General features: G+C 38.4%; 1 protein-coding gene across 7 annotated transcripts in view; it reads right to left on the minus strand.

Annotated features, from left to right (window-relative positions):
* Positions 1-11,907, minus strand: part of Eya3 (EYA transcriptional coactivator and phosphatase 3) — a 104,857-nt gene that overhangs the window by 59,179 nt on the left and 33,771 nt on the right. For all 7 annotated transcript variants that reach the window (XR_002818407.1, XM_004642878.2, XM_023702974.1 and 4 more), the window contains 3 exons: positions 11,560-11,603; positions 5,071-5,150; positions 665-731 (listed from right to left, as the gene is read on the minus strand). Coding sequence is in view for 6 of the 7 variants with exons in the window: in XM_004642878.2 (XP_004642935.1) it covers positions 665-731; positions 5,071-5,150; positions 11,560-11,603 (191 nt within the window). In the remaining variant the exon portion in view is untranslated. The remainder of the gene's footprint in view (positions 1-664; positions 732-5,070; positions 5,151-11,559; positions 11,604-11,907) is intronic.

Raw genomic sequence — 11,907 nt, forward strand, 5'->3', positions numbered from 1 at the left:
GTAGTTCAGGCTAGCCTCAAACTCAGTGATCCTCCTACCTCAGCCTCCCAAGAGGATCACAGGCATGCACCACCATGCTTGGCTTACCATGCTGTTTGATTTTTTTTGGAAGTGATTTGTTTTGAACTTTTTTTTCTTTTTAATACCAGGGATCAAACTCATGACCTTGTCTTTGCCAGGCAGGCGCTTAAGCCACTGAGCTATCTCACCAAAGTGCAAGCTGTTTGATTTGAAGCCTAATTCTTATGCTGAGGACATTTCTCAAATGAAAAAGTGAACACTGATAAAGCTGCAAAGTCCCACTGTGGGGCTGGCCCATGCTGCTATTACAGATCTGTATATCAGTGTAAAGAAAGAATGATCAATGATCAAAGGTCAATCAGTAATATGCTTTCCTCTTATTGAGCTATATCCCTGGCCCCAGCAATATGTTTTCATCACTAACACTATTTTACATTTTCCATAGTTCTCGGAGTGGGATCTATGTAAGAGGCAACCACTTACTTTTTAAAAGGATGGTACACAGACTACATTTGGAGGGAATAAAAAAATTGGAGTAGAGATACGGAGAACAAGAGAAGAGAGATGTTAAATGTTAAATAAAATTTTGTTAACAAACCTAGAGAAAAAGTATACATAGTTTGGAAATGATCATTCAACTTACTTTGCAGAATACATTTGTGAGGTATAATCATTGGATGAGCGAGGGATGTAATCGTTGCATGTCATAACTGAAAAATATTAACATGTAAAAAAATTAAGACATTTTCAAAATGAAATGGAAAAATTGCATATGACACTATATAGTCTCTCAAACCAAACAACAGAATATAGCTTGGGTAGCAGAAAGTTTGAAGCAACCATCTAAGCTTTCAGCTGTGCTCAGTAGCAAACTTAAAAAAGCAACTTCTGTATCTAGGAAACCACATTATGCTGCTCCATTTTATTCATTCTCTGGGTGCTTACTCTATTCTTAGGAAAGGGTCATACAAATGATATACAGGAAGCCAGATTTGGAGAAAACACTCATTCTTATCAGGAAGCTGTTGCTACTGCAGAACCAGTATGCTTTTATTTGGGAAACACAAAAGGATTATAGTCAAATACTAACAGGCCATCTGATGGATATGGATATAGGGGCTGTGCAATGGGGCAATGCAGGATGACTTCTAGGTTTTTACTTGCAGCAACTGGAAGATTGTTATATCATTTTCTAAAACGGTCAACACTGAGAGAATAGTTATGATGGAATGAACCTAAGGGAATAAAACAATCTTTTAAAGACAGTCTAAGTATGACATTCCTTTCATATACATAAAGAGATCTCAAAATGGCAGTTGGATAAACAAATGAAATCAGGAGGTCAGATAGGAAATATAAATTTGGGATTCATTAACAATGTATAAAACTTTAAAGTGGTTAATGGAGGGAAGGCTCCCAAAAGGGAAAAGATGGTAGTTCAGAAGCAAACTGTACGGCTAACATTAGAATTCAGCTAGAAGAAGGAAGGTCAATCAAAGGAGAAAAGTGGGCAGAAACATATGAGGGGAAGAATGAGAGGAAAGAGAAATGTTTACTAGAATTGTCAATCTGAAAGAAGCTGATGACAAGAGTAGTTTAAATGGAAGAGTGGAGAGACAACTAAATTTGACAGTGAATGAAGAGCATATGGAGGGTGCCAAAGCAAAAGTGGGCAACTCTTTTCAGGAGTTCTGATATGTGCTGCAGCAAAGTCTGCAGTATATGCTGTGGAGCCAAAGGGAGCCCTTATTTGTGTTTGAAGATGGCAGGCAATATCCTTCCTTCCTTCCTTCCTTTCTTTCGCGGAACTGGGGATTTGAACTCAGGCCCTTGTGCTTGCCAGTCAAGCGCTTATTCTACTGAGTCATCTCCCCAGCCCCAAAGTGATTCAAGTTAGGTTTCACTTCCATTCGCAGTTTAAGCAAGGTTAACGCTCTTCTTTTTTTTTTTTTTTTTTTGCAGAACCAGGGATTGAATTTAGGCCCTTGCGCTTGCCAGGAAGCGCTTATTCCACCAAGCCATCTCCCCAGCTATCCATTCTTTATTGACAGGAAGGATTTAAGAAAAGAAGATTGTGATGGGTAGTAGCAATGACTAAAGCCCTAGCAGAAGGTAAGAGAATACAATATATAATGTAAGTATAATTATTTAAAGTTTGACAGGAGCAAGAGTATCTTTTCTAACAAGAAGGAAGCAAGAAAACATGCATACAACAAATAACAGCAGATTTGAAGACTTGATGGTGGTAGGACAATAGCTACCTGTCTGAGTGCTATTCAAGAAATCAGCATCAACTGACAGGAAAAGTAAGCCTGGTGCTTTTGAGAGAAGAGGTTGTGTGAAATATTAAAAGGCAAAACTAATCAGGAAAGTACAAGATTTTTAAGCATACTGTGGACTCACCTGAGGCCCTGTGACTATGACTAGGGTATAAGTCAATTAGGGATGTAATTCTATCTTCATTTTATTTATGTATTTGGTTATTGCAGAGTCTCATTATGAAGCTCAGACTTGTAGTGATCCTCCTGCTTTCAGCCTCCTAAGCACTAGGATTACAGGTGTGCGCCACCATGCCAGGACTCTGGCCAGCTCAGCCCACCCGAGGGGCGAGTCTGGCAAGGCATGTGGTGCTGGGGACCACAGTCCCTGTGCTTGCCTAAGCAGGTGCTTTAGTCTGCTGAGCTATCTCACCAGCCCTGTAATTCTATCTTAAAATGTTTAGTTACTTATATGTATTTTTTTCCATAATTTTATTGAGAGACAAATAGCGATGAGACAGTTTCAAATCAAATTGGTATGACAGTTTCAATAATTACCACAATGCATACTCTCTTCCTAGACTTATATGTATTTACAGAGGTTAACTGAGGACTGGCTTTAGGGCTTTTCTTTAAATGTGCCTGGTACAAGGTTTTCCTATGCAGCTCCAACTTGTAGTGATCCTTCTGTTTTCAACCTCCCCAGCACTGGGATTACAGGTGTGTGCCAGCATGCCTGGTCTTCGCAGCTGGCTCAGTGTACCCAGGGATGGGGCTGGCACTGCTTGTAGTGCCAAGGATTGAACCCCAGTCCCTGAGCTTGCTTAAGCAGGCGATTAGTCCGCTGAGCTATCTTGCCAGCCGTTATGGCTTTTAAGGTTAAAAGTATTTGTTACTGAAAATATTTGTGAGAATAATTATAATAAAGGGCTAGAGAATCTATGCCCTTGTAAAAACGAAAATAAAAAAGAAATAGGATGGGTACTAGGTAAGTCATCTACATGAATGTTAAAATCACAGAGAGCAGTAAGAGTTTGGGTGGAGAAGAAAACAGACGATCTAATTCTTAAAAGAACAGAATGACTTCTACTATAAGTAGTTCAGCCTAAGGTAGTAAGGAAAGATGGGAAAAGTATAGATACAGACTTCAAAGGAGCTAGAGTTTTTGAAGAAAATGGAAGACAAACTATTTGGAGGGATAAAGAACACTCTACTTGCTTCTTGGACCTAACGTTACATAAAGTATGACATTTTTAAGGCACATGTTTTTTGGCAGAGGGTGGTATATTTGTGTGTACCAGTGAGTGTAACACTCAGGACTAAGGAAATACTACATTGGTTAGAGCAGTTTTCCACAAGATATAGAGTTTCCCATATGTACTAGCCTCTTCTACTAGTAGTATCATGAAAATTCTACCCGTATCAGAGCTCCTGAATAATAATCTCTGAAGATATGGCTAGTATTCTGCATTACAAACAAACATTTCAAATGATTCTTATGTTATGCTACAAATCAGAGTCCCAGAGCCACCTTTAAAAAAATAATATACAGAACTCAAGACATCTTTTTTTAAAAAGTCACATCTTATTTAATACATGGTTGTTATGGTTTATATCTAGGCATCCCCCAAAGCCTCTACAGTCACTGGGTGGCTCCTAAAGTTTGTGATTAATTCATGATCCAATGCTAGGATTATGGTTGTGAGTGCTATTCCTGCCCTGGGTTGAGTAATGTGCATTACAATGTAAGGAAGGGAGAGAGGCTTGCTAGCTGCCTCAGCTGCTGCTCTGCCCCTTTACTCTTTGCTGTTTTCTAATGCCATGAACTGTTATCCTCTGCCATGTGGTACTCTGCCTTGGAGCCAGCTGAGTATGAATTGAAACCTTCACTATGAGCTAAATAAACCTTTCCTTCCTTAATTCTGGGTGTTGGGTATTTGTCCCAGCAACGAGAGAAAGCTGGGACAATGATAAAGAATACTTATGAGAGGAAATAGTCCTCTAAAAAATTCCTTTTAAAAAATGTCTTACACAAATTTCCTCTTTTAAAATGTGTGATAAAATAATAAGGCACAGCTATTTAATTTCAAGGACTATTTACTCTGTGGAGTCAAATGGGGAAGTAGGTATCTTAGACAAAGCCTATCTCCACAAGAAAAAAAAAAAAAAAGAACACTTATATAAACGTAATTGTCATATAAGAAAGTGAGAGTTGTTACATGAGGGATTTATCTTGCTGAGCTGGATCTCCTTCAGACCCTAATATCAATGTCAGGCACAGGGGACTGGTTTTATTCTTGGCCAAGATTTGACAGATCAATTGGTTTTAGTAGAAAGGCAGAAAAAAAATCAAGTCCCTCAGAGGAATAGTCAAAAGTTGGTCCACAAATGTTTCTCATTTTGAAAACTATTACCTTTAATTAATTAATTAACTTTTTTAGGTATCAGGGATCAAACTTGGAACTTTGTGCTTGCCAGGCAAGTGCTTATGCTATTAAGCTATATCCCCAGCCTGAAGACTACTACCTTTAAAACACTCGACTTCAAACAAAATCACCAAGTGTGACTCCTGGGTGAGAAAATTCTGTGTAGGTTTATTCTCCCCCTCGCCACCCCCAAGCTGGTTATATCAATAGAGCTTACAGGACAATACAAGTGAACACACAGACAAGCAGAGATCTTTCTGTATACTCTGAGACAATCCAGGCAATCATGAAACCCAACTACACATGAAGAGCATCACCTGGCCACAGGAATGCCCCTTCCATCATGCACAAAATATGGTACTTACTTTCCTCTGACATGGTAAGGTTTGAAGCAAGGCTTGATGTTTCAGGTTTCTGATCATTGACATCCGGGCTGCTAACTTGACTGAGAGAACCAAAATGAATACATTAGCCCCTGATTGATTTGTGTATTGCTAAAAGTGATGAGATCAAGCTCTTTTCCTCCTGGGCTATACAAGTAAGAGGCAAGGTACATCTTTATAATATTCTTATTGGTTTTTAGCACGTACATGAAAACAGGTAGAGCCAGGATTGGTACTCTCAGAATTCTATTGTCCCTTTTCAAATTCCTAAACCCTTTAAAAAAAATGTTCATATTACTCAGAAACTCTGGCTAAGGCATGAGTAAGCCAAATTTTTCTTCAAAAACACAGTACAAGAAAAATTCCAAACTTCTAAAATAGTATCACTTTTTTTTTTCAAACCAAATTGGTAGGACAGTTTCAATAATTAACACATTGCATACATTCTTTCTAGTAGTTAATTGCTGTACAAGATGCGGACATGATATCCTATTTACAAAACACTATTAGAACAAATCCCTCTATCCATTAAGAGAATGTAACTATGTATCTATCCTAACCACTTTGAATACACAGATACAAAATGGACATTCATCTGTATCCCCTTTTTTCTTCAGTTCCGTCATTTGAATATTATAGGTGCGTTAACTCAGCAAAATATTCTAAAAGAGTCCAGTAGTCCATAATAGTATTGGGTCTTCCGCTTCACTGGCAATGTCAGAAATTGTTGATCTGAGTCCCCTACATCTCAACATAACAGTGTGGCTTTACTTCTTATACTTCATTTTTATACTTTTCTGCTGCATGGTTAAGACCAAGGTAAAGCGGGACCTATGCAACAAGAGTTGTAGCTTTTGGATCTGATAAGGTCAATGGAATCCCCTCAGGATTTATCCTGAGATCCTGTACCTCAGATTGTAGAACCTTTGTCAGTGCCAGCCATGTGGATGAGTCACGGCCATTGCTTGGCCAATGTGCTCTCTGTGAAAGCCTGAGAGAATGTTTTCTCTCCATGTGACTCTCCTTAGGCACACTACATCACCGATCACTTTCCTCTTTGGCCCCATAATCTCCTTGATCAGAAAATTTGGGACACTACCGAGTTACATGACGTTACAGTACAAGTTTTCCTATGTCCTGAGTCTTAATTGACCTTGGAAGGCGAGGGCCAAAATGTTGGCTTTCCTTGCAGCCCTCCTTTTTCTCTAATTTTGATCTGCAAACTTAGGTTGTTAACCCTCCAGAACAGTATCACTTTTTAAAACACTGTATATTATGTATATATAGGAAACAGTATAATGCTTTGATTGTTTATACTGTAGGAAGATAAAATCTAGCTAATTAACAAATCCATCACATCACATATTTATTTTTTGTGGTAAATACATTTTAAATATGTTAATAATTTTGAAATATAAAATACATTAGTATTTACCAGTCACCAGTCTATATACTCTGTCCCTTTGGCTCCAGAGTTCTACAGAAAAGTAGGTAAAATCACCTGATTTCAGAAATAGTTCTTACTCAGCTATGAATCATGATCACTTAGTACTCTACCACTGAGATGTTTTGGGGTTTTGAGACAGGGTTTTATTATGTAGTTTAGGCTGGACTTGAACTTAACTTTGTAGTCTGGGCTAACCTCAAACTCACAAGGATCCTCCTGCCTCTGCCTCCTGAGTGCTGGTACAGGGATGTATTACCACACCCAGCTGTTTTTTTGTTTTAACGTAGGACATTCAAAAGAATTTTTAGAGGACTGGCCACATAGCTCAGCAGACTAAAGTGCCTGCTTAGGCAGAGGAGAGCAGCTGGGATTCAATCCCTGGTGTGCTGTGCTGGCCCTGCCCCTGAAGCACGCTGAGATGGCAATTGAGACTGGGCATTATGGTGCACGCCTACAATCCCAGTGCTTAAGAGGCTGAAAACGAGAATCACTACAAGTCCAATTTATGTAGTGAAACCCTGCAGACCCTGCAGACCCTGTACCAAATACATAAAATAAATAAATAAATAAATAAAGACTTTTTAAAAGGTTAATCATGCTAACTGGGAGGCCAATTCAACTGTGTTAGATACTGTAATGCTGGGAAGATTCCAATGAAATTCAGGAATGGTGATTATTCCAACTTGGTGTCCCTCACAATGTTTTACCTTTGCCTTCCACTTCACACCCTACTAATAGATAGTGTAGTGGCTAAAAGCACAGATTCTAGAGCTGGACAGCTCAAGTTCATATTTCATTCTCCCAGTAACTACTATGACCTTGGATAAGTTGCACTTCTGAGCTCTAGTTTATTTGTCAATGAGGACAAAATAGACTGAACCTTACCAGGATATTTGTATGAGACATACCTAAAGCAAGGCTAGAACATACCAAGGACACTAACCTGGCACCATGATTATATTACAGGTTCTTTTCAGTCCAGGAACCTGACCCATACTCATACTCCCTAGAAAGGGACCTCTTCCTCTTTCCTATTTCAGGGAGAGGTAAGGACACTGTCGTAGAGGTGCTATATATCTAAAAAGACAAGGCTGACTAATCAGAGGTAAGACTAGCTACTATATAGGAACATTAACAGCTCTTATGTCCTTTCTGAAACTGTATGAAACTAATATGTAAGAATTAATAGAGAGTTTTCTATATGTTCAAATATATTTTTCCTCAGAAGTATTTAATTTTTGTTGAAACAGGGTCTCACTATACAGTTCAGGCCAGCTTAGACTGCACTATGTAGCCCAGGGTGGCCTTAAACTCACGGCAATCTTTCTGCCTCAGCCTCCTGAGGCCTGGGATAACAAGTATGCACCATCACGCCTAGCTCAGAAGTATTTAATTTCAAAAGCTAAATCTTCAGAAGAAGTTTATTTTTATGTCTTTACTCATATGCTTACATTTTTGGAAGATGATTTACTATAGTAACCAAGAAGAAAACTTTAGGATGAGGTAAAAAAAATTATGTAGACTTGTTATATTAGTATATTCCTATTATAATCATTGTAATATCCTGAACCACTGATATAAAACATGGACTTTCAAGCTGTATCTCATGCTTTCAAAGTCCAGTGAGGAAGGATATAAAATGTGGTCAGAACTTCAAATTTCAACCTGTAGTAAGTGAACAGTTTGTCTTTGGTGTACACCTGGATACTCTGGGATTCACTGCTATACCAACTGTTAAAGAGCATTTGTAGATACTGTATCTTAGAAAATATTTGTATGGCCCAGTAAATACTAAGATTCTTTGGTCCTAGCATCTTATGTAACAGTAAAACCCTCTACATACTCAACTTACATGGCTGAGCATTTACCAACTAAACAGAAACATACAATGCATTAATTCTTACTATTTTTAAAGAGATTACATCCTGTGTCACAGTATAATTACATCCAAGGATATATAAATATAAATTTTGCTTAACAGTGTATGTATCATGAAAATAAAGTTGCTCAAAATAAAATGATAATAAACAGACAAGAGTGAGATGGGTATGGTGGTGCACACCTATAATCTCAGCAGTTGAGAGACTGAGTTAGGAAGACTACAGAGAGTCTGAGACCTGCCCAGGCTACATGGCAAGATCCTGTGTCAAAAACCAAAACCGAGCGCTTGCCGGTCATGAGTTCAATCCCTGGTGCTGGAAAAAATCCCAAACCCCCTCTCAAAAAAAAACCAAAAACCAAAAAACAAAACAAACAAACAAAAAAAAAAAAAAAAAAAAAAAAAAAAAAAAAAAACAACCAACAAAACCAAAACCAAAACTATGGAAAGAAAAAAAAAAAAAAAAAAAGAAAAAGAGAGTAAAAACACCCAAAGCTTAAAAGTGAGCATCACAAATATCTCCTTCTCAATAAGCACAACTCTTGTCCATTATCAACAAGATTAGGGGATGAATGCAAAGACAAATTAATAATGCAAAGTATTAAATGCAACATACACCCGGAGTATTATTCAGCCTTTACAAAAAAAAGAGAAGACAAACATAATACTGTATAATCCCACTTATATAAGGTAAGAGCAGTCAACCCCACAGAGAAAGAAAGTAGAATGATGGTTATAAGGAGCAGGGAGAACAAAAAAACAAATGAAGAACAGCCAGTACAAGTTTGTGTTTTTCTCTTACAATGTCAGAGTGACAGGAAATGTACGGAAGAGGCAAACAATTTGAGCAACGTTGTAGTTTTGCTAGGTAAGTATGACACAGGAAAAAAGAGGAAGTTAAGAATGTTGGCACATGTCTACACAGTGCCTTTAATGCCAGCACTTTGGGAGGCTGAGTCAGGAGGACACCACCTCAGGCTTAGGCCTGGACAATTGTATGAGACCCTACCTCAAAAACTAGAGTGCTGAGGTTGTAGCTCAATGTAAAGGCACTAAATTCAATCCCCAATACCTTTCCTTGAAAGAGAATTTTACAAGGTGACTGATAATATTAGATCTTAAAATTTAAGTAGCATAAGAAAATGAAGTTCTTTTTAAGGGAAGAGTGAATGGGTAATAGTGAAAAAATATAATGATTTAATTAGAAGTGCAAGACATCATGTAGCCACCATGCCACCATGGCACCTTTAGCATAAATGAACCAGAATGACTGTGTAGTGGTAAAAGCAGAATCTTTGAAGAGAATGTGTTGGAAGTGAAGGAGTTACCGGCTCATACAGTTGGTGGACAAATGATAAGAGGTAATGATTGTGGAAAACTAAAAACTATGGACTTACGGAGTCAGAGCATATAAGGAAACAAAGCTGTCTTTTCATGGAAACCCTTTTTTGGTGGGGAGAGGGGGATTTAGGACCTTGTACTTGCCAGGCAGGTGCTTATGCCACTGAACTATCCCTCCACCCCTTTTTTTGAGACGGGGTCTTGCTACATAGTCCAGGCTGGCCTTGAACTTAGTATGAATCCCAAGCTAGCCACAAATGCACAGCAATCCTCTGGCCTCAGGCACCAGAGTGTTGGGATTACAGACATGCACCATCACCCCAAGCTTTTTTCTCTTTATCTTTTCCTTTTTAAATACTTACCAGATTATCCCAAGCATCGCTCTGGCAGCATGCTTGCTTATGTACTGACTATCCTGAGCATCACCGGGGCAGGTGTCATTTCAAAGTTTATTTTCGTATTGAATAAATTTGATAAGATTGTCAGTTTTATATTTTCTGTTATATTATCTTATAGAAGTGAAAATATATGCAATTTTATTGTCATCTTGTATTTAAATAATTGGACTACTGATTAATAGTCGTTGGTTGAACTCATGGCCTCACACACGCTAGGCTTACGTCCTACCACTAAGTCATACCCCTAACCCTTTTTTCTATAGAGGGAGTAGAGCTAATGCATTCCATACCCATTTAATAGTTAATAACAAATTCTCCAATTTTCTTTATTTTGGCTTCTGCTTTCTACTTTGGATATTTAGAATATGGCATTTTTCATTTTGTCATCAGGTTCCCCCTACATAGTATAGCACCTAATATCTAAAACGAGTTCAGTAGGTACTGTTGCATAAATAAGAAGCACATCCTGTAATCTCAGTGCTTGGGAGGCAAGGCAGGAGGATCACTGTGAATTCAAGGCCAGCCTATACTGCATCACAAAATCCTATTCAAAAAAAAAGAAAAAAGAAGAAAGAAAGAAAAGAAAAAGAAAAAGGAAAAAAGAAAGAAAAGGGGCCGGGGAGATGGCTCAGTGGAATAAGTGCTTCCCTGGCAAGCGCAAAGGACTGAGTTCAATCCCTGGTACCACCAAAAAAAAAAAAAAAAAAAAAAGAAAGAAAGAAAGAAAGAAAAGACAGCAAATGTATTTTGGGAAATAGCCATTTTGGAGAGAACTGTTTTTTTTTTTTTTTCCCTTTCTTTCAAATGAGGTCTCCCTATGTTTTCCTGGTCTCAAATAGGGACTCAAGAAATTCTATCTTGGAAGGAAATTTCAACATTAGACCAGATAATTTCAAATGCAAACGCTGACATTCAGAACAAAAAAGAGGGCAGTCTACCCAAAGCACGTCCATATACTAACCATCATGTAAAAAAAGAGAAAGTAAACAACTATGAAAGGCAATCTGGAGTGGCCCCTTAAATTACACCTAAAGAGGTGGCTAGAATAGGAGGGCGGTAAGCTCACCAGTGAGTGTATTAACCCCTTGCTGAGTTAAGAGGCTCTTAAGAGGCGAGTCTCAGTGGAGAAGCAGGTCACTGGGCGCATGCCTCTCAAAAATACATCTTTTCTTGGGTTCTTTCCCCTTCTGCTTCCTGGATGCCACAGTGCAAGCAGTTTTCGTCTATCATTCCCCTCCACCATAATATTTCTGGCTTGAAGCCAGAGCTGAACATGGATGAAAACCTATGAAACTGTGGGCCAAAATGGATCTTTATTCCTTTAAATTGTGTATGCCAAACAACTTGTCCCAGCAACAGAAAGGTAATTAAACACAATCATTAAAAAGAACTTCAATTTTACATACCTTAAATTTTGTTCTCCTGGTTCCTGCATCTTGGCTTTTTTCACCTGTAAAAATAAATATATAAAGAAATCAATACAGTAATTTATTTTTGAAACAAATACAGGTGTGCTACACAAATGCAAGTGTTTCTTGGTACCTGGGAGGAATTGCTCATATCAAACTCTGGGTTAGAACCCTGGTACTGCCCCCAGGCATGCTGAGCTGGCCACCAAGACCAGGTGTGGTGGCACATGCCTGCAATCCCAGTCCTGGGGAGGCTGAAAACAGGACGATTACTACAAGTCTAAGGTAGTGAGACCCTGTACCAGAAGAAAAAAGAAGAAGAAGGAAGAAGGAAGAAGGAAGAAG

This window comes from Octodon degus, unplaced genomic scaffold (genome assembly GCF_000260255.1).
Source record: "Octodon degus isolate 3935 unplaced genomic scaffold, OctDeg1.0 scaffold00163, whole genome shotgun sequence".
Classification (NCBI taxonomy): Eukaryota; Metazoa; Chordata; class Mammalia; order Rodentia; family Octodontidae; genus Octodon; species Octodon degus.